This window comes from Erithacus rubecula, assembly GCF_903797595.1.
Source record: "Erithacus rubecula genome assembly, chromosome: 18".
Taxonomy (NCBI): Eukaryota; Metazoa; Chordata; class Aves; order Passeriformes; family Muscicapidae; genus Erithacus; species Erithacus rubecula.
This window is the reverse complement of record NC_136670.1, coordinates 6,931,601-6,952,086: the sequence shown is the minus strand read 5'-3', so window position 1 is coordinate 6,952,086 and position 20,486 is coordinate 6,931,601. Positions and strand designations below refer to the sequence as shown.

General features: G+C 61.0%; 1 protein-coding gene and 1 pseudogene across 13 annotated transcripts; one reads left to right on the top strand and one right to left on the bottom strand.

Annotated features, from left to right (window-relative positions):
- The first annotated feature begins 433 nt into the window (after positions 1-433).
- Positions 434-2,374, top strand: LOC306809765 (E3 ubiquitin-protein ligase RNF182 pseudogene; annotated as a pseudogene). Its single transcript, XR_013777846.1, has 2 exons — positions 434-618; positions 1,062-2,374. The product of XR_013777846.1 is annotated as an E3 ubiquitin-protein ligase RNF182 pseudogene (transcript).
- A 158-nt stretch (positions 2,375-2,532) lies between these two features.
- Positions 2,533-19,527, bottom strand: ZNF335 (zinc finger protein 335). Of its 12 annotated transcripts, none has more exons than XM_079321562.1 (28): positions 15,363-19,527; positions 14,661-14,892; positions 14,040-14,313; positions 13,585-13,662; positions 13,023-13,352; positions 12,747-12,878; positions 12,515-12,670; positions 12,143-12,401; positions 11,887-12,064; positions 11,695-11,807; positions 11,504-11,522; positions 11,182-11,298; positions 11,019-11,095; positions 10,779-10,939; positions 10,425-10,654; positions 10,241-10,349; positions 10,062-10,156; positions 9,661-9,941; positions 9,413-9,554; positions 8,956-9,342; positions 8,724-8,866; positions 8,245-8,378; positions 7,858-7,961; positions 7,658-7,735; positions 7,380-7,463; positions 7,151-7,216; positions 6,883-6,964; positions 2,533-3,269 (listed from the first exon to the last, which is right to left on the bottom strand). In XM_079321562.1, the coding sequence occupies exons 2-28, from the start codon at positions 14,859-14,861 to the stop codon at positions 2,548-2,550; spliced, it is 4,752 nt and encodes a 1,583-aa protein (XP_079177688.1). In that variant the 5' UTR covers positions 14,862-14,892; positions 15,363-19,527; the 3' UTR covers positions 2,533-2,547. The 12 variants fall into 12 exon arrangements, with proteins under 12 accessions (XP_079177688.1, XP_079177684.1, XP_079177689.1 ...); XM_079321558.1 differs by lacking the exon at positions 15,363-19,527 and adding an exon at positions 15,242-15,331; XM_079321563.1 differs by lacking the exon at positions 15,363-19,527 and adding an exon at positions 15,242-15,331 and having other exon boundaries at positions 9,413-9,551.
- Between the last annotated feature and the right edge of the window lie 959 nt (positions 19,528-20,486).

Below are 20,486 nucleotides of genomic sequence, written 5' to 3'. Positions count from 1 at the left end.
GGGGCTACAGGAAACGCCCTGCAAGGGCAGCGGCTGGGGGTGGATTTGTCTGGGTTTGGGGAATAGAACCTGCAGTGTGGGATGTGCAGGGGGCTTGGCTGTGCCCAGCCTGACCCTATCAAATGCTGTGTCCCCCGAGTGCCCCCGACCCGACTCCCCGGAGGTGCTGAACCCCAAGCGCCGCTACTGCAGGCCCCACGTCGGGAAGGAGCATCCTCAGGGCTGCCCGTGAACGGGGAACCCTGGAGTACCGGGAGCCGCACCGATCCCGCACCAAAACCCGCACCGCCCCCTGCATCGACCCCTGCGCCTACCACCCCCCGGCAGCCGGCGGGGCCCGGTGCTGCAAGAGGCGGCTCCGCAGGGCTCCAGCACCGAGCCCGTCCGAGCTCCCCCTCCGTTCCCCGCTCCCCGTTACCGGGCCAACGCCGCGGCGCTGCCGGCGGCCCCTGCGCCGCGCTCGCCCCCGCAGCGCGGCGGGCAGCGCCCCGCGCCTCCCCCATGGGGCTGCCGGGCCCGAGCCCGCCGCCGCCGAGCCCGCCGGTACCACCGAGCCCGCCGGCGGCGGGGACCCGCCCGCCGCTGTGTCCCCGCCGGGAGCTGCGGCGCGGAGCGCAGGTACGGGAGAGGATGCGGTGCGGGCCGGGAGCGGGGGCGGGGAGCACGGACAGAGAGCTGCTCGCCCCGGGAGCGGGGTGCGGGGTGGAGGGACCCCGCCGCCGGCACAGCCGGTGTTCGGAGCCGTCCCGGCCCCAGGGAACCGGCACGCACAGTGAGGGCCAAAGATGTGTCCGGGAGCGCCGTTCCGCTGGTGCCGGCCCTGGGAGCGATTTTTTCCCCTGCAAAGCAGGGCCCGGGATGATGGCGAGTCCCGGCGCCGGTGGCACCGGGCGGGGGCTGGAGTCGAGGCCGGGGAGGGGAGGGGGCTGTCAACACCATTCTGCTCTCCTGCCCCGTTTTCTCCCCGAGCCCCGGGGTCTGACCGGGACAACGACCGTGGGAGGCAGCGGGCCCGGGGCCTCCCCTCAGCCCTGGCTGACAGCGGTGCCCCCTCCCTGCAGTCCGGGCAGCCCCCAGCCGCCCACCAGGAGCATGGCCCAGCCAGAGAGCAGGCTGATGTCCCTGCCGGCGGCACCCTCGTCCCCCGAGCTGGAGTGCCAAATCTGCTACAGCCGCTTCGATGCCCGTGCCCGCAGACCCAAGCTGCTCCGCTGTGGCCATCGCCTCTGTGCCCGCTGCCTGCGCAGGATTGTCCCCCCGGGGGACACTTCAACCCCCCAGCTCCGCTGCCCCTTCTGCCGCCAGCACAGCCCAGTGCCGGGCGGGGACGTGCAGCAGCTGCAGGATGACGGTGAGGCGCTGGCACTGCTGACAGGCCGTGAACGGGGCAAGAAACGGGGGCCACCCCGATCTCCTGAGGTACTCCTTTGCCCCAGTGTGCTGGAACCCACGTCCAGCCCCGACTGTCTGGTTGTCACCATCCTGGAGGTGCCAGAGGACGTGACCCCACCAGAGAGCCTGGGCAGGCTGGAGGTGGTGCGGCTGTACCGCCCCACCAGCCTGGGTGCGCTGCCCTGCCACGGCCCCGGGCAGAAGTGGCGCTCCTGGGGGTGGCAAGCCATCCCCCGCTTCATCCTGGGCGTCCTCTGCCTCCTCTACTTCAGCTCCCTGCCCTTCGGCATCTACCTCCTGCTCATCGAGCACCACAGCCTGGGCATCATCCTGGTCAGCCTTGTGCCCTCCACCCTCCTCCTCTGCATCGTCTACAGCCTCTGCCAGTGCCTGTGCCTGGAGGTCTTTGGGTTCCCCCACTCCTGATCCTGCATAGCCAACCGCTGTGCCTGAGCCAGGCAGGATTTGGGGTCCTTGGGGCATTGTCCCTTGAGGTACACGTGTCCTCTGACCCACAGCATGCTCTGCCTGGACCATGGGGAGAACAGTGCCTGGTGCCTTCCCACGCAGAACAGCACTGTCTTTTCCATGTGGGTGCTCACACCGGCTGGAGTGGCTGCAGGAGCTCATTGCAGCCTACAAGCATTTGGGCCAGACCCTCAGCTCCTTGTCCTCCTACTCCACAGCAGACAAAGAGCAGTGGCCAGGACACTGACCCGACCGAGGCAGCGCTGAGCGCCCCAGGGGCCCGGCAGGAGAGGGACGGGCAGAGCCTGGGGGCTCCTGCGGCCGGACTGGCCCCAGCACGGCTCCGTGTCCATAGTGTAAATAGTTCTGTCTGCGGCACCCACGCTCCTCGTGGGGCTGCTCCCATCGCATCTGTGTTTCTTTCTCATGTGTGAGTCCCGTGTTCGCTGACATTGTGTCCCAGAGGGGAGGAGTGGAGGAGTTTCTTTGGTGTGTAAAGACGTCTTTGCAGCTATTTTGTAGTCATTGTGGGTTTTTATGCGGAGCCTCCAGTCTCTATTTAACCTCATTGGGTTTTGTTTTGTAAGGATTAATTTAACACCGCTAACCATTTTATTACCTCTATCAAAAAGAGCAAAGTCTATTTTTGATCTCTGCCTTAGACTTACCCTGCTCCACAGGGGCTGCTCACTGAAGCACTGGCAGTAAAGTTACCCACATCTCTGCTGGCATCCTGCACCCCTGCCAGCATCCCCCACCACACACAGGCAACACCAGGAGACCCAAGACAGAGTCACGTTTATTACTGCGTTGTGTCCCTCCCCACCCACATCTCCCACACTCCTTGGCCAGGCAGCTGCTGGGTCCCATGGCAGTCTCTCCTGCCATGTCCTTGGGGACAGGACATGACTGTCCCAGCCCTATACCTGCTCCAGCAGCACTGGCACCCCCGGGGGACACCCGCTCTTGCTGGGGGGAGATTCCAGCATCTCTGCCACACTCCAGATCTTGGGTTTCTGGGGCTGCTTGTCCTGCCCAGGGCCTGTCTTCACCTCGGGGCTGCCCCCACACCCATCCTGCACGGGGCTGGAACTGGGAACGGGGATGGCGCCCGATGGGACCCCCTCGCCCTCGCTGTCCTCGCCATCTGAGGCGCTGCGTGTGGCCCAGCTCGCCTTGTTCTCCTTCTTGAGGCGCCGGCGGGCATTGGCGAACCAGGTGGAGACCTGGGTGAGGCTCATCCTGCTGACCACAGCCAGCATCACCTTCTCCCCCTTGCTGGGATAGGGGTTCCTGGGGTGCCGCGCCAGCCAAGCCTTCAGAGCCCCGGTGCTCTCCCGCGTCGCCGCCGCCTTCGCCCGCCCCGGCTCTGTGGGCAGCCCCAGCGGCACCTCGTAGGCTGCCGAGACCTGGAGGGGCAGAGGGGTGTCACGGTGGGACGGGTGGGCATGGCGGCCAGACGAGAGGGGCTATGGGATGTCAGGGCTCGGCCCTTCGTGTGTTGGAGAAGGCAGAGCTGTGTCCTGCCCGCTGCTTTCCTCTCCCATGCACACCCAAAGTGCCAAGTGCAGGAGGGTATGTGTGTGGGGCCAGGGGAATGCCGAGGAGGGGCAAAGGTCTCAGGACAGCAAGTCCCCAGCCCCGATCCCAACCACCCCACACAGTCCCATGCTGGCCCTGGGAAAGCCCCGCATCCCGTTCCTTCCCCGGAGCTGCAGCGCGGCACTTACCAGGGGCGTCACGAGGCTGAGAGGGGGTGGCAGGAAGCTGTACCCGGCCAAAACGGGACAGGGGCAGGAGTAGGAGTAGGGCACTAGGGCTTGGGGCGGCCCCCGCAGGGTCCCCCAAGATCCCCCGCAGCCCCCCAGCTCTTGCCCTGGACTCCTCTCGCCCCGAGGTGCTGCCATACTGCAAGGAGAGGAGCTGGGGAGCTGCTCCCGGGTGTTTTATAGCTGCTGGGGTCTGCAGTGACTGACAGCTGATTAGGGGGTATTAGCACCCACGAGAGCAGCAGCAGGATCTGGGGCACCTGATACCCCCCCTTCCCCAGCTACTGTTGGGCAGGGACTTGCAGGGACCGTCCTCCTCGCCTGCCTGCCCCCAGCCAGAGCCCTGGTCCCTCCCAGCCCCCCAACCCTGCACAGCCTACACACTCCCAGGGATGGAGTGCAATGGCACCCCGGGGCTGGTGCATGGGGCCCACTGTGAACCCCACGACACCCACAGCCACAAGCACACAGCCCAGCTGGGGCTTTACTGCAGTGCTGAGCTCTGTCCGTGACCCCAGCCCTGACCTGGGGCTGTGGGTGGCAGAGTCCCCTATGCTGTGGAAGGGCGGGTTGGAGGGCCAGGGGTGGTTGGAATAACTACAGCTGGGTGAAGAACTACAGCCTGGTGGGAGGACAGCAACCCATGCTGCCCCATTTTGCTCCTCCTCTGGCTTGGCCAGATCCTCACCCACTGCCACACCTGCCCCTGGATTCCCGGCAGCAGAGTGGCAAAGGTGAAGGGTCCCGCAGCCCCATGGATAGTGGGGACCCCTGCAAGGCACTGGGGGGCTCCTGTGGCTGGCACAGCAGGGACAGTGGGTGGGCAGGGCAGTGGTGGGCGGCTGTGTGAGGGGCCCCGAGAGCCCGCGACCCCCTGAGCTGCCTGCTCCTGCCGCCACGCCTCCCCGCTAAGACTGGGATTATCCCACAGGTTGTATCCGTCATTAAATACCGACTAATAACGCTCTCAGGATATTAAATATGTAACAAACCCGCTTAGCGCTGGCCAGGACAGGAAGGCGAAGGTCACCAGTGCTAATGAACCCGGCCACATCCTTGGATCCCTGCGGGCCCTGGTGACAGCAGAAGGTCCCAGGGCTGAAGTGCCAGTGCCCAGAGGTCCCAAGCCACTACCCTATGGCCAGAGAGTGAGTAGCACCTGGAGCTCCTGACATAGCAGCCAGAGCTCTGGTCCCATCCATCCCACAGTGGGCTGACCTTGTGCTCTGGGCAGCCACAAGTGTGGAAGCCTCAAGCCAGGACACTGATGCTGCTGGCTGGGACCAGCCCTGGCCACCGCCCTGCGGTGGCCCCATAACCTTGTCCCCACAGGACTTGTCCAGCCCTAATCAGCACGGTGGATCTACTTGATTAGATAATGGGGCTGTAATCTAGGAAAGCGCCTGGGGATTGCGCGCAGCACCCTGACCCTGCACAGCACAGCTGGAGAGGGAGGGCCACGGCCAGCAGCCGGCACAGCGGGCAGACACAGCTGGACACCGAGCGAGCCACAGCTGGGCAGGCACAGCCACGCACCAGCACCACTGTGAACAGGCACGGCTGGTGTGAAGGCAGAGGGACGGAGCCACAGCTGGGAGAGCCACATCAGCCACCTCAGGGGAGGTGTGGGACCACCCACACCTGCCCTGGAGGTCAGGGAGGTGTCCCACAGCAGCCCGGGGCCCCATCGCCCTACCCTGCATGAGGGCAGGGAGAGCCCGGCAGAGATCACCCCGCCCCCGTGGGGCTCAGGCTTCACTGAGGCTCCCGCCGAGCCAGGGTGGTTCCCAGCCTTTTTCCCCTCCGTGGATAATCAGTTTAATGCAGGAGCAGAGAACTAAAACTCTGCGATTAGCTGTTATAATCGCATGTAAATAGGCCCAGACAAGCCGCTCAGGAGGGCGGTGTGTGGCTCGGGACAGAGTTACACGGGATTTAGGCTGTTTACCACTTGATTAATTTCATGACTCCAGCCCCAAACCCACCGCTGTCCCAGCTGCCCGGCTTGCTTCCCAGGAGTCAAGGTCACTCGGGCGTGAGGCAGCTGATAGCCCAGGGCCTCTGCCAGCAGCGACTGGCCCAGCACAACACTGGGCTCCTGGACCCGTGAGCCTCAGCCCCAGGGCCGTGTCGAGGCTGGGCTGTCGCATCCCTGTCCCCTGGACCCCCAGGCAGGCACACACACGGATCTCCATCCCTTTTTATTCATAAGCATAGTCAGAGCTTGAGAATGTCACAGCTGAACCCCTCCAACAACCACCAACGGACTAACACGAGAGTCCATTCCTCTTCAGAATAAAAATAGAGCATCTTCTGCCTCCTTCTGCTTGGGTTCCTCCAGTCCAGAGCCCTGCTGCTGCCTGCCCGCAGGCTGGAGATACCACAGGAGGGCTGGCTGCTGGCACCCTAGGGCCACTGGCCCCATGGCTGTGGGGAACTGTGGCTGCACATACCTCACCTCTGACACTGCACCACAAAGTTGTGCCCAGCCCTATGGCTTCCCCGGGATCCTCATGTGCTGGGCAGATGCTGATGCATGGCTACCCACACAGACCGTTCAGGAAAAGGGATTTCAGACCACCAAGTGCAACAGGCAAAGAGACTGTCCACACAAGGGCTGCCGAGCAGTGTCTGGGGGAAGGTGCAGGACCCCCACGGTGCAGGGCTGAGCGGCAGCGGGTCCCTGGTTGTGTCTGTGCTGCCACAGCTCAGGCGTGTCCTTGCAGCCCCGGCACAATAAGGCAATGCTGGCTGGGGCGTGCCTGCCCAGCGGTGCGGCCCCGCCCGCTGCTAGTCCGACAGCGTGATCACATCGTAGTGGATGCCCGGCTGCAGCTGCTGGAGCTGCTCGGCTGCTGCCTCGGCAGTGAAGACGCCCTGTGCCTGGGCCATCGCCGCATCCGCCACTGCTGCAGGGGAGGGGGGTCAGTGCTGCCTCTGACCCAGGGCAGGGGGATTTGGGGGCCACTCAGGGCTCCCCCTCATGTTCCTCACCTGCCCCCGGGGAAGGAGCATAAAGCCACGCTGCCCATGTGGGGCTACAGCAGGGAGCACAGCTCCGGTTAACCCTGTTCCAGAAGTGACAGGGTGGGACCAGCCAGTATCTGCCCTTGGACACCATGGCTGATCTTCCCAGCCCACCCACCAAGGACTGCTGCACAACTTGCTGCCAACCCCAACAAGAAGACTGACAGGACTGGAACCCCAAAACCCTGTGAGGACTGGCCCTTCTGACACAGGGCCCTGCTACTACCTGAGACAGCTGAGTGTGCTGCTGCTTCCAGCTGTGCCTGGGTGACAAGCTGCTGTTCAGGTGACACAGGCATGTACTGGATCTACAGAGGGGAAAACAGGGAATTCCTGAGGAGAGGGTTCCTCCTGGAGCTGCTCCAGCCATGGTTGCTGCACTTAGGGACTAGCCTCCCTCCCTGAAGTAGAGCTCCCTCTACTTCACATATCCCTCTCCAGCTGCAGGCTCAGACCAACCCTCCCAGCTCCTGCCACCATGCCTGGCTCCTTACCTGAGACTCCGGGAGGAACTGGCCACCCTGCTCGTACTGGATGTGGGTGATCTGACCATCCTGCACCTGGGGACAAACAGGGAAGCTGTGGTAGCGTCTGTGGGTGTCAGGCCCCCAACAATGCTGTGACCCAGAGTAAGCAAGAGGGAGCAGGAGGGGGCCCAGCCTTGCACATGACACACCATAATCCCAATCAACAACTGATGGGAGCAGTCAGTCTGAAGCTCACCTGGATGTGGTGTCCCTCTGGGACAACAACATACTCTTGGGGAAGCAAGTGCGGGACGCCTTCCTGGGCAATAATGTACTGAACCTGAAAACATGTGAATTCAGACACAGAAGGTCACCACTACCCATCCCTCACCACAACAGCAGGATCTGGTCTCTCTCTTGTGTCTGTTTCCACACCCCAGTGCCTCCAAGCTCTCCCTGTGGAGCACTGCTCTCCCCACTGCTGCCAGCTCTTTCCACTGGGCAGTCTCCCATCTGTGGGCCACATCCCCTCACCTGGTTGTCAGCAGTCACTAAGTGCTGTACTGTCTGTCCATCAGCAGTCGTGATCTCCTGGATGTAGGCTGCCTCCTCCTGCAACATCAGCAAGTGCCCAGTGTGGTCAGGGGCTGGGCCTGACCACAGCTTCCCAGGAGGCTCCCACTGTGAGGAGCGGCCACACAGGACATCAATTGAGGCCAAGTGACCCAACTCACCTGGCTGGTGACACTCTGCTCCTGTGCAACAAGGATGTGCTCCTGCCCCAGAGCCTGCTGCAGCCGCTCGGGAGCCAGCACGGCCTGGCCAGCCTGCAGAGCAGCTGCAATGCAGAGAGAGCCAGTGGGGATGCTGCTGGGGACACTGTCTGGGCTACCAATGGCCTCGCTCCCCAGTGGCCACTGCCTGACAGCTCCCCAATGAAAAGCACAGGGCAGTCTCTGGGCTCTGCTCACACAAGGTGAGAGCTAAACTATGGGCAGAAAACACCCTCCACATCAGACCCTCAACTCTGCTCCCACATGCACTGATCTACCAGGACCTGCCTGGAGGGAACACAGACCCCCTGATTCCCCAGTCACTCTGGTCCTGGGGACATGTCTTACTGTGCAGGGTGGCCAGGGTGTCCTCGTCACTGTTCAGGATGATGGTCTGCTGGGCAGCAGCCGGCCCTGGCCTTTTGCCCTCTGAGCTGTGCAAACGCTGCGTGTGGAATTTGAGGTGCCCATTACGGTTGAACCTATGGAGAGGCAGAGTGAGGTGGAGTTTGCCACAGGCAGCACAGGAGTCTGTGCTCTCTGCAGGCCACGAACTCCCTAAGCACATTCTACAACATGGCCTGTCCCCTCTCCCAGCATGTTCCCATCAGTATCCAGGGACTGAATCCTCCTATGCAGAGGTTCATGGGAGACAAAGTTGGGTCCATCTGCAGCAGGAACCATTTCCAAGGGCACTGTCCCCTCCAATGGGCTGATCCCGGGGAAGGTTTGGGGCAGACAGCTTTGCCAAGATTCTATCTCCTCCCGAGCCTTGTAGAGCTCTATGGGATCCCCCAAAGCAGGATCAGCCCAGCTCCATCACTCACCTCTGTCCACAGACCTGGCAGACAAAGGGCTTCTCATTGGTGTGGGTCAGCATGTGTCTGCGCAGGTCCTTCTTGTTCTTGGAGGCAAAGCTGCAGTGGGGGCACTTGTGTGGCCGGAGGTTGGCATGTTGAACCATGTGGCTCTGGGGCAGGAGGACAAGTGTCGGGTCAGAAATCCCCTTGTTTCTCCAAACCCCTTGTTCCCAGGGCTGCTTTGTGCCAGGGAACTTACCCGGACCTCTGGCCACAGCGTGGCAGTGAAGGGACAGTCAGGACACTTGAAGGTGCTGGGCCCAATGTGGGCTCTCTTGTGACTCTCCATCTCCGCTCTCCCTGTGAACATGGCTGTGCAAATCTTGCATGAAAACTTTTTGGCCATGGAAATCTTGCATGAGAACTTCTTGCCTGTGGAAATCTTGCAGGAGAACTTCCTGGCTATGCCTGGGAGTGCAGGCCATTTGACCTTGGGGGATGAGACCTCCTGCCCCTCGGACGCTGGGGATAAAGACGAGTCCTTCTGGAGCTGCCTGACACACTGCACCAGGGGCCACTTGACGTCGGCAGGCTGTGCCTCCTGGCCCTCCGCAGGTGAGGAAAAGGCAGCATCCCCGCTGAGGGGCTGTGAGAGAAACACCAGTCACATCTGCTCACACTGCTGCTCAGGATGGGGAGCAGGCACAGATCCTTACCTCCATGGTCTGGAACTGACTTCCTGGGACACTGGATGACATGATGTAGTGATTGCTATGGTCCTTCAGCGTCTCCTCTGTCACCACATCTCCACTCACCACAACTGTGTGGGAGGTCTCCACAGAACTCTCCTCCTCACTGCTGGAGAGCACAGGTTCAGGGAGGATCCACCTCCCCCTCACCACTAAAGCCTCCTCACTGGAGGCCAGAAGTGCCTCTCCCTTCCCACTCCTCCCATATAGCTGACCTGTACAGCGTGGCAGGAGCCTGGATCTCCTCGCCAATGGGTGCAATGATGCTGTACTCTGCTGTTCCATTGAAGGGGATGGTGATCTGCTGCAGCTCCGAGCCACTCAGGCTCGCTTCCCCATAAGCCTCCTGCACAAGTGTCTGCCCAGGCTCTGCCATGTGCAGCATCACCAACTTTTGCTGCTGCTCCTTAGAGTCCACCTTTACTTCCTCGTCCTGTGCCTGCAGCTCACAGGGGCCTGGTGTCGCTCCTGGATCATCTGGCTTCACCACTGCCACCTGTGCAATAGACCAGCTCAGCCAAGAGGGCAAGGCTCTGCAAGACACCCCTGCAGCAGAACAGGGCTGGGAAGCCTCGTGCCAGACCCCAGCAGGCCTGCTCACCTTGACTCTGCCTACCTGCAGTGAGCTGGTAGCCAGCTCCCGCTGGGCGCTCATGTTCAGCAGGAGATCCAGGGCAGTCTGCGTGGCCAGTTCTGCTGATCCAGCCACATCTGGGGGGTCAGATAGGAAGGGTCAGACAGGAGGTCACCTACCTCCCTCTCCAATCCACCCTCCCTTCCCGAATGCTCACTTACCTTGTTCATAGATGATAGTGGCCCCTTCCAGGGAACCTTGCGAGAGAACAGAGGGCTCTGTACCTGTGACAGCCTGGACAGTGTGGCAGGTGACGGGGCCAAGGGGTGCCTGCATGAGAGAGAGAGCTGACGGCACAGTGGGCAATGAGCAGGGGGAGGAGCTGGGGCCAGACATGGCACTCACTGGTGGGCTGGCCTCTGGCTCAGGTGGTGCCTGCACCTGGCTGTGCTGCTGCTTCAGCTCCTCGATCTGCTGCAGGGTGAAGAAGGGGCGGCGGCGGCAGGGCGGCTCCTCGGGGTGCCTCTGTGCCCACTCCTCAAAGGAGTCGGCGTGGCGGCACTGCACGTGCAGGCGCAGGTTCTTCTTGTGCTTGGTGGTGAAGTGACAGAACTCGCAAGCGAACGGCTTCCCTCCTGCATGGCCCAGGAGGGGGAGTCAGGCAGGAGGGCCCCAGGGGATGGCAGAGAGAACAGGCAGACTCTGACTGTCTCTGGGAGAAGGGAGGGAGCAGGACATTGGTCAAATAGCTTCTCTCACCTGTGTGCTTGACTGCCATGTGCGAGACCAGGAAGTCCTCCCGGAAGGTGGAATACTTGCAGACGCTGCACTTGTAGGGCTTGTCGTTCATGTGCGACAGCTGGTGGTTCAGCAGGACTTTCTTGTCCTCACAGACATAGTCACAGAACTCACATTTGAACCTGCCAGGACAAAACCACCTGTCACACCTGCTGAGGGGGAGTGGGACACAGGCTCTGCCCAGGCACGCTGGGCTCCTACCTGCGGTTGGCAATGGCCTGGATGTGTGTCAGCAGGTGCATCTTGAAGGTGTAACGCTTCTTAAAGGATTTCCCGCACTGTGGTGAAACAAAAGTGAAGCAGTGCTCATCCCCTGCTCTGCCTCACCCACTGCCAGCTCCTCCCCAGGCTGTGTCCCAGTTACCTTGTCACACATATGTGGTTTCTCTGTACTGTGTGTCTTCATGTGCTGCGTAAGCCTCTTCTGCATAGGGTAGACACGGTTGCAGACAGGGCATGGGAAAGAGTTCAGCTTTGGTGGCTGGATGGAGAGCATAAAGATGACATCACCTGGATGAGCTCACCAGTTTCTTTACCCTCTCCCCACTGGAGGACCTGGGCTGCCTTTCCTCAAGAGATCCAGAAACAGTGCCCTCAACAAGCCACCAAGTTTTGTGGAAGACCCAGATGTGCCTCTTCCCACATAACAGTGCTGAGATTCAAGCCAACAGAGTATTCAAACTCACCGGATCAGTTCTTTTCTTCCTGAAAAAGAATAAAAGCCCCTTGTGTCAACCACCCCAAGCCCAAGCTGCCTTATACCCAGACACCAAAACTCTCAATTTTGGAAGGATCAGGGGATGGGGCAGCCATGGCCAATTCTCCCAGGAAGAACAGTGTCAGTGCTGTCCAGTCCCCAGGATTATGCTGCCCTCACCTGTCCCGGCTGTGCACTGTGGAGTGCCGAATGACATCCTTCTTGTACACACTGGTGTAATTGCACTCTTCGCACTTGTAGGGCTTGCTGCCCACATGGTTGAACATGTGCTCCTATGAGAGGCAGAAAAGGGCCATGAGAGCTGGGGCTGCCAGGCAGCCTGTGGGTTCAGGGCAGGGCAGATGAGCTCACCTTGAGGGAGGACCAGCGCCGGGAGCGATAGCTGCACTGAAGACACTTGAAGAGCTGCGGGTCATTGGCCTCGTGCGAGTTGACATGGAAGCGCAGGTCATCGTGTGTGAGGAACCGTGAGCCACAGATCCGACACAGGTAGGGCCGCATCAGGGGCTTGGGGGACTTGTAGTAGTACCTGCAGAAACAGGAACAGGGCTCAGAGATGTGGTGGCAAAGGGGCTGGACCGGCCAGAGGGCCCAGCACACCCCTCACCTGCGCCCCATGTACTTGCGGTATTTCTTGCCCAGGAAGCGGCGGGAGGGCCGCCCGCGCCGCCGGGGGATGACGTCTGCATCCTCAGCACCGCTCTTGGAGGAAGGGTCCTTGTTCTCAGAGTCCGACTGGCTGATTCCAGGCTCTGCCAGGGTCTCGCCGCTCCCATTCTCCAGGCCGGAGGAACTGGCTGCTTCTGAGTTCTGCAGCTCCTGGCTTGGTGTGCTTTGGGACGTCACCATGGGCTCCACCTCCCCGCCTGTTCCACAGAACACAGCACAGCTCTGTCAGATCCTCGCTGCAGCTCCAGGAGCTTGTACACCACTCCCTGCTCTACCCCTGAACAGGGCTGCTGCCTCTCACCTCCCTCACCTTCCGGCATGTCCTGAGACATGTCCAGACGAAGCAGCTTGCGGGGTCTCCCTGGGCGTCGACGTGGCCTTTCCTCGCTGGACGTGGGGACAGTGCGGCCATACTTGGGCAGTCGCCCCCGGGGCTCATCCTCAGCTGGGTTGTAGTCACTGTCCTCTGCAAGCAAGTGCCCCAAAACATCAGAGACTGGGAAAAGACTAACCTATGTAAGTGTGGGGAGGGCGAGTCCTACCTTCAGGATCATCAATAGCACCAGCATCCATAATATCATCATCTTCTTCTTCTTGGGCCTCCTCATCCTCTGTCTTTGGAGCAGCTCCCACCTTCCGTGGTCGTCCTTTCTTCAGAGCCAGAGCTGAACCCACTGGCACAGAGAACAGGATGAAAGCTCTTTATCAGGCTGTGCAAGAACAGGCCCTTATGCTCTAGCTCCTCTCTTGTTTTTTCCCAGGAGAGTGCAGAGCCTATGTGCAGTGAGATGAATTTCCCTCAAACCCTTGACGCACACCTGGCTGGAAGTGACGCTCTTTCATGTGGTTAATCAGTGTTTTCTTAGAGATGCTCTTGTACTGACACATCTTGCACTTGAACTGCTGCACCACCACCACTTCCATCATCTCTTCCAGGGTCTCCAAGTCTGGCTGGTCCAGCTCCTCCCCACCATCTGCCTCTTGGGCTCGGTCTGGCTGTGCAGGCAGCTTCAGCACTTCCAACTGCCTGGAAGGCTCTGAAGGGCCAGGCTGCTCAAGGCACGTGGAGGTAGGTCCATCAGCAACAGCTTCTATTGCCAAGCTACTGGCTAGAGCAGAAGTGGCCACCTGCGACACCATGGGGGCACCTGAAACACCAAAACCCACTCAGCCAAGGGGTAGACTCTCACCTGCATCCAAGGCTGCACATGTACAGGGATCACAGGGCTGAACACAAGCTCAGGAACAGGCTTCCAACAAGACTGTGATACAAGCACTGTGGCTGATAAGAGCTGGGACACCCACTCCAGGCCATGCTCCACAGGCACAAGGCTCAGAGGCAGAGCTGGCCACCATGGACAGCCCAGGGAGCTCCCTCACCATCATCAGGTCCTTGCAGAATGAGGTACTGTGTGGTCTCTGCCCTTCCATCCTCTGCACTGGTCACAGCGATGCAGCCTGGCAGGGAGAGGAAAGCAAAGTGATGACTGCCAGATCCAGGGGCTGCAGAGTCCTGGGGCTCCCTGGGGCTCTTCCAGTTCAGACAGAAGCCAGAAGGTGTGAGGAGGGTCTGGCTCTGGGAATAGAACATGCCCTGGACTAAAGGAGTAGCTGGACAGAATGGAAGGCTGTCCACCAACACAACCTCCTCACCAAACCCTCCAGACACCGCAGCAAGGCAAGAAGAGGAAATCCTGCTGACCAGTTGGACCCAATGATCTTAGAGGTTTTTTCCAGCCTTAATGTCCATATTTCTCCCACCTCCTGAGGCCTGGTGCAGTGGCAGCTCCCTCCCCAGCCCACCAAGCCATGTCCACATGGGAGCACACACTCACTCTGGATAATGTCAGGCCCGATTGTGGACTCGATGATTTTGTCAATGGCAGAACCCAGGTCTGAGGAAGTGGATGCAGTAGAGTCTGACACAACTGTGGCTCCATCGGTAACGACACTGGAGTGGACCAGAACTTGTGGGGATTCTGACACCATGATGGACTGGCTCATCGTGGAGACACTGGAGACCAAGGTGGATTGGGCAATAGAAGATGAGTCTGGCAGGTAAATCCTTGGAATGGCATCTGTGCTGGAGCTGCTCTCTGAGACCTCTTCCTGGCAGATAAAAGGAGTCCAGAAGAGCTCAAGTGAGACACCTTTGCCAGCTCAAGCCCTTGGGGCAGCCAGCTTATGCAAATGACCCGGTGTATCAGTGCAAAACTTCCAGGAAAGGCATCAGAGCAAATCCTTTGGTACTGACAAAAAACCTGGACCTCCAGGGCTGCTCTTGCCATCAAGGGGAATTTTACTCCTCACACTGACAAGCAGACGCCAGACCAGCGGTATAACAGTGCTGTACCAAGGCTGCAAAGCTCAGTCTGTCAGAAATATCTACAGAAACTGCTAGGAACCAAAACCACGGCTGCCCTCCCTGCCACCCCATCCTTCCTACCAGCGCCTACCAAGGAGACTCCGCTGCTGTCGGAGCTCTGCCCCACGCAGGAGTCATCAGCCCGAGAGAGGAGCCCGTGCCCCGCGGCGGCATCGCTGCTGTCCGCCGACACGGCGTCCGAGCTCCCGACGCCCAGCCCGCTCTCGGTGGGCTCCTCCAGCGCCGCCTGCGAGGTCGCGTCGCTGCTGCTCTCCACCGCATTTTCCTCCATGCCCGCCCAGCCGGGGCCCGCTACACTCGACCTGCGGGAGGAGCGCTGCCATCAGGGCCGCCGCCCGCTCCCCGCTGTCCCCGTGCACGGCGGGGGCCCAGGCCGGGCGGGCGCGGGGCCCCGGAGCCGCCGCGCGCTCATTCGCGGCGGTCTCGAGCCGCCTCGCGGGGGTCCCGGCGCCGCCTGGCGCCCCCGGTCCCGTCATGCCCCGCGGCCCCGCCCGGCACTCCGCCGCCATCTTGCCGCGGGGTCCCCCCCGCCGCCTCCGCGCGCGCGCACACGGCGGGGCGGCCCCGGTGCCGCCGGGGCAGGGGAGACGCCACCACGCCGAGGGGAGGGGGTCCCGCCGCCGCTGCCCGCCCGCCAACCCGCGCCCTTACCTGGTCCGCCGCGGCCCCGCCGCGCCCCCGCCGGAGCCGGCACCACGGCGGCCGCCATACCCCCCCGCCCTCTCGCAGCGTAGAGATATGGCGGCGCTGGCCCCGCGCCGGAACTACTTACCGGCTCCCAGCTCCTGCCCCGCGTGCCGCGCTCACCGCGGCGGAGATACACTCCTCGCCCCGACCGCTGCCTCAGGCGCTTCTCAGCGCCGCCCGCCGCCCGCGGACGGGGAGAGGCCTCGACGTCCCGCCGGGGACTACTTTACCCGCGGAAGGGTCGGCGGTGGTGCGACCCTGCGTCATGGCGTCAGGCAGCGGCGCCCGGGCCCTGAGCGTCGGCGTCGCGCCGGGTTGCGCTGGTCACGTGGCAGGAAGGCGGAAGCGGCGGCGGGCCGGGGCCGGGGCCGGGGCTCGGGCGGTCACCCCGTTCTCTTCTCTCTCTGCGTTTCCCGCCCGGCCCCATCCGACCCGGTAGCGCGTTCCCCCAGCCGAGGTCCTTACCTCGGGTGAACCGTGCAGCCCCGGCGCTCCAGCTCCCGTTCCACAGCCCGCGGTGGGCGCTGAGACCTGTGTGGGCTGGGGCGCCCATCCCCGGAGTGATCCTGGCCGAGCCGCGGGAGCTCCGCCGCGCCCTTCGCTGCGAGTCCCGGTGCCCTGCCGCCGTCAGCCCCGGCCGCGGCCCAGCCTCAGGCTGCCGGGCACTTTTCCTATCGATCTTCTGTCGGTTTGTTCCTTGACGCCAGACTTTCCTCTTTCGATGGCAGCTCTGCATCTGAACAGCAGCCACCTTCCGATGGACTCTCGCTTACCAAATTCTGCCCTGCGGGATGGTTTTCTCCCAGAGCGGATGGCGACGGGCACCCGATTTTTAGCAGCCCTGGCTACCAAATCGGGCTGTGCCCGCGCTTGGAGTGCACAGTCTGGGGGCTGCTCTGGCCTCACTGAGGGCTCCCACAGCACTGCCGGCGGTGGGGCATTGCTGGCACCTCCTGATGCCACAGCATTCCCTGCAGGGATGCACTCGGACCTTGCTGCTCTCCCCGCTCCTTCAGCACTGCTGATCGCGGTGCTGTTCCAGATCCTGCAGCTGAGCTCAGCTGTGCATGGCCTGGACTTGGCCTCTGCTCCGTGGTGATGGCTTTAACAAACGCTCAAATCCTTGGTCCCACTGATACTTTCTCATGTTGCAGTGCTCTATTGAGAATGGCTCTATCCCGTTTATTTTCTGGAGGAAATGCAGCTGCATTGTGTCTGTACTGTGGGGCTGGGCCATAGTGGGCTGACCCTGGCTCTGGGTCCCTGTGGAACTAACACACAGGGCTTTGCATCCCAGCCAGTTCTGGGACCACTCAGACCAAGCCAGCCCGCAGTGCAGGTTGGGGACGGCAGTGCCATCATGTCACTAGCCAAGATGGCCAGTCTGGAGCCAGTGCTGACATGGTGCCAGCTGCAGAAGGACAGACAGTGTCTCATCTGGCGCAGTCTGAGATGGACGTAGCCTGCCAGAAATCCGAGCCGATGGGTGCTGGGCTGGATCAGCACTCTGCAGCGTTTGGCTGTGGTGCCTCTGTGCCTCTGCTCCGGGGGGAGGCAGGCGGGGCCTGGATCCAGCCCCCGCAGCCCGGGCCTCTTCCTTGGGGCTCTGCGGGTCCCTTGTGTCCTGCCCCAGGTGACAGTTCCAGGAGGCACCGTGTGCCCGGCAGAGGCAGCAGAGGATCTGCACCGCCAGCTGCTGCGTGTGCACCTTCCGGCTCTTTTTCAAGCTAATTAAATGCATCCTTGAAAGGTTTATGCCCTCATCCATCATGGGCAGACAGCAGCGGTGAGAGCCATCCCCGGGCTGGCTGTGTGAGCTCCTCTGCCGCAGCGCTGCTGCCAGTGCCTCAGGGCTGAGTCCCCACATGCGCCCGGCTGCTGCCGTCACTCTCATGTCAGAAACCCAGAAAGAGCAAGGGCTTGAGCTTTTTTCTTCCAATACTGCTTTTTAAAGCAGCCCTGTGTAGTTCAGTGCGGGAAGTGGAGTTGGGGAGGATGGGAGGGAGGTGCTCCTGTGCCTGATGTCCCCTCTCTGTAGTTCTGTAGCTCACACCGGGAGAGCCCAGCACTGCCTGTGACCGGCTCGCTCTGGGTTTGGAATGCCCTTGTGCTCCCTGTTGGGGGAAGCTCTGTGTATCTGTTGGGGAGGGGGAGTGGTGTCAGAGGAACTCCTGGCAAAAGTTGCCTGCAGGTAGAGGAAGCGGGGTGGGTTTGTGTCAGACCCGTAGGTTTCCTCTTTTTGCCTTCAGTCAGCTGCTGTGTGAGACAAGTGAAGGATTTTCCCAACGGGTGATGGCTGCAGAGCAAAACAGCCTGAGCTCCAGGGGCCTCAGGGGCTCATACAAACCCTCCTGGTGCTGGCTCTGCTGATGGAAAGTTGCGTCAAGCTTCCCTGTCACCCTGCAGAGGTGCCCCATGTCCTCTGTCTCGGTGAATTGTCCCAAGCAGAGCTTTGCTGTGATGGGTAACCTGCTATTTTTAAAAATGCTGCGTGCCCCCAAGCGGGGTGAGCGGGGGATTTCCAGGGCAGGCAGAGCACGGCTCCCGTCCTCAGTTCCAGAGGCACAGCTCTTTGCTGATAATTCTCTGCTGTTGTGCCTATGAGCCTGGAGTCACTTCAGAGCCAAAGAAAACACAAAGAAATCTCAGCAAGACGCTTAAAGAGAATCCAAAAATGGCTGCAACACGTGTTGGATGTGTGTCCAAATACCTTAGCGGGGGGAGCAGCAGGTTAAAGGCCTTTTGGGAACAGGCTGAAGGAGACAACGCAGCGCTTGTGCCTGGAGGACAAAGCTCAGGCTTGGGCGGAGTATGAGGCTGTTTTTATCAGGCTGCTTGATGGGCTGCACTGACAGGCTGTCCCACGCCCGGGGAGCTCCCAGCTCTTCAGGCGGTGCAGCGCTGGGAAGGAGCTCCCATCAGACAAGCTGCCGTTCGGGCAGGGTGAGCCGCAGCGATGGGTGACCCCGGCACGGGCCCGTTCTTGCTGCTGCCCTGTGGCCACGCCGAGCTGCCCCCTCCCCATACAATTTGCGGAGCTGCCGAGCGGGCTTGTGCCGCTCCCACAATGGCCCTTCCGTGAGCTCATGGCCCCGGTCACTGTCCCAAAATAGGAGATGGTTGTGCTGAGCACGGTGCCCAAGGCAGAGCCTCAGTTTCCCCCCCTCCCCGTGCAACCCGAACCCCGGACTTCCACTGCCAGTGATTTTGTCATCCGCGCTGTTTGTTCCGCCTTGTTTTCTTTTTTCTTTTCAAAGAAAACATTGTTGCGATGTTTGTGTAGCTGCAGGGCACGAATCCACATCAAGACTTGTATTTATGTCCCACCTGGGAAGGGCAGTTGCATCAGCACATTTTGCAAAACGTTGAGCAAAGCAGCCCTTGCTGCAGGAAATGGTTTTTCTTTACAACAGATTGCCTCACCGCTCTGTGCCTTCCCAGCAATACTGGCTCCTGGAGAAGGCTCCTGGGGTACTCCTGGGGGATTGCTCCATGCCAGGGTGGCCCTGAGAGCTGGGATAGCTTCTTGCTAGGCACTGGCCCCTGTGCCCTGTGCCAGGGTGGTGCTTCTGTGAGGAGCAGCTTCCCCTGGTGCTGGCTGTTCTGCTGGGATCCCCAGTTCCCAGAGTGCTGGCGTGAGTGGGAGTGCAATAGGATAATGCCTGTGTTCCGTGGCCACCAAAGCTGTGGCTGAACCCATGACCTCAACCATAATGCCACCCTTGGGCTCAGGCAGGGCACTCTCAGGACAGGCAGGAGCCACTCCCAATAGAGGAGCCCATGAAGTTGATGGTGAGACCACTCAAAGCCTCACACAGCCTGCTTGGCAGGAGGCAGCTCACTGGCCCTGGAGGTGCTGCTGGTGGCTGTGCCTTAGGCATGTGGGGGCTGTCCTGGTGTGTCCTGGTGCCTCTTGTGCCATCAGTGACTGCCCTGACCCCAAGATGGAGCGATGGTGGCACCGAGCCATGCATTCCTTCTCTCATGTGTTGTGTCCCACACCCAGGTCAGTGCCATGGCTGCCATTCCTGAAAGTTTTTGGGGCTATCTACAGCCTTTCCAGGATGTGCTTGGAGCTGCTGGATGCAAACAGCTGGCTCCCTTGCGCCTGCCAGAACTGCTGCTGCTACTGCTGAGTGTTTTTTTTCCCCTTCTGGAGGGATCCTGTGGCTTCCTTCCCAGACCCTGAGACCTTGGAGCCACGGTCCAAGGCCACCAGTTTCCACCCTCTCCCGTGCTGCTGATTCATCACTGCTGGTTAGTTAAAAAATGGTAATCAGCAAATTACTGAAATATAAGTAAAATAAACAAGGTGGGCAGAGAACTGTGTATGTAGCAGGGCCCCAAAGGCTTCGGGTGTGCAGTGTGTTGGGCTCTGTCTGTCCCCTGCACTCGTCCCCTTCACAGGGCCTGTGTTTGGATGAGCACTGCTGGAACAGGGGGTCAGTACCTGGCACTGCCATGGGGCTCCTGACCCTGCCCACAGCTGGTCCTGCAAGGCTGCTCGGCTCAATCCCCCTCGCTCCAGCCCCTCAAATGAAAGGTTGCTCACCCCAGGGCAGAGAAGGCAGACTGTGGGGCTGCTCCCCACCCTATGGGGGCATAGCAGCTCCCACAGGTCTGCTGACTCTTGCTTGGGTGCTCTCCTGACCTTCTCCTCCCTGAGCAGGATGGCTCTGTCCATCCTGGTGTTACTTCAGCCCAGGGAGTGCTTTCCCCTGCTTACACGATGCCCAGTTTTGAAAGGTCTCAGGTCGTGTGGCCGGGGCAGCTCCCGGCGGACAGCCAGGCTGTGTGCCATTCCTGGGCTGCCTGGGCTTTGTCCATATGCCTGTGTTGACAACTGAGCTGCTCTGAGTTAATTTGGCAGCAAGTGCTGGAACAGTTGTCAAATGTTTTACTGAAATCCGAACGTGTTGCATCTACCGCCCTTCCTTCTGCTTTGCGCAGTTTACAATTAAATACCACCAGTTTTGCCCATATTCCACCTTCCACAAACCCCCGCTCCTTATTCTCAAGCCGCTCCATTGCTGACAGCCATGGATTACTGGCAGCACATTGTCCCCTTGCACACAGTCAGGTTCCCTGTCATTGTCACAATTGCTGCTCTTCCTGTTTTAGCAGGCAGCTGCTGTGCCCATGTCACCGCCGGGAACAAAGTGCTGCCCATATGTGCCATGGTGCTGATGGTTCACTGCAGCAGCTGTGC

What these genes read in the sequence shown, in the direction of transcription:
- ZNF335 (XM_079321562.1), bottom strand. Translation starts at nt 14,861, where the DNA reads ATGGAGGAAAATGCGGTGGAGAGCAGCAGCGACGCGACCTCGCAGGCG. An exon ending in ACAGCAGCGGAGTCTCCTTG is followed by an intron (nt 14,314 to 14,660) that starts GTAGGCGCTGGT and finishes TTTATCTGCCAG; the next exon opens with GAAGAGGTCTCAGAGAGCAG. An exon ending in AACCACATATGTGTGACAAG is followed by an intron (nt 11,096 to 11,181) that starts GTAACTGGGACA and finishes GTTTCACCACAG; the next exon opens with TGCGGGAAATCCTTTAAGAA.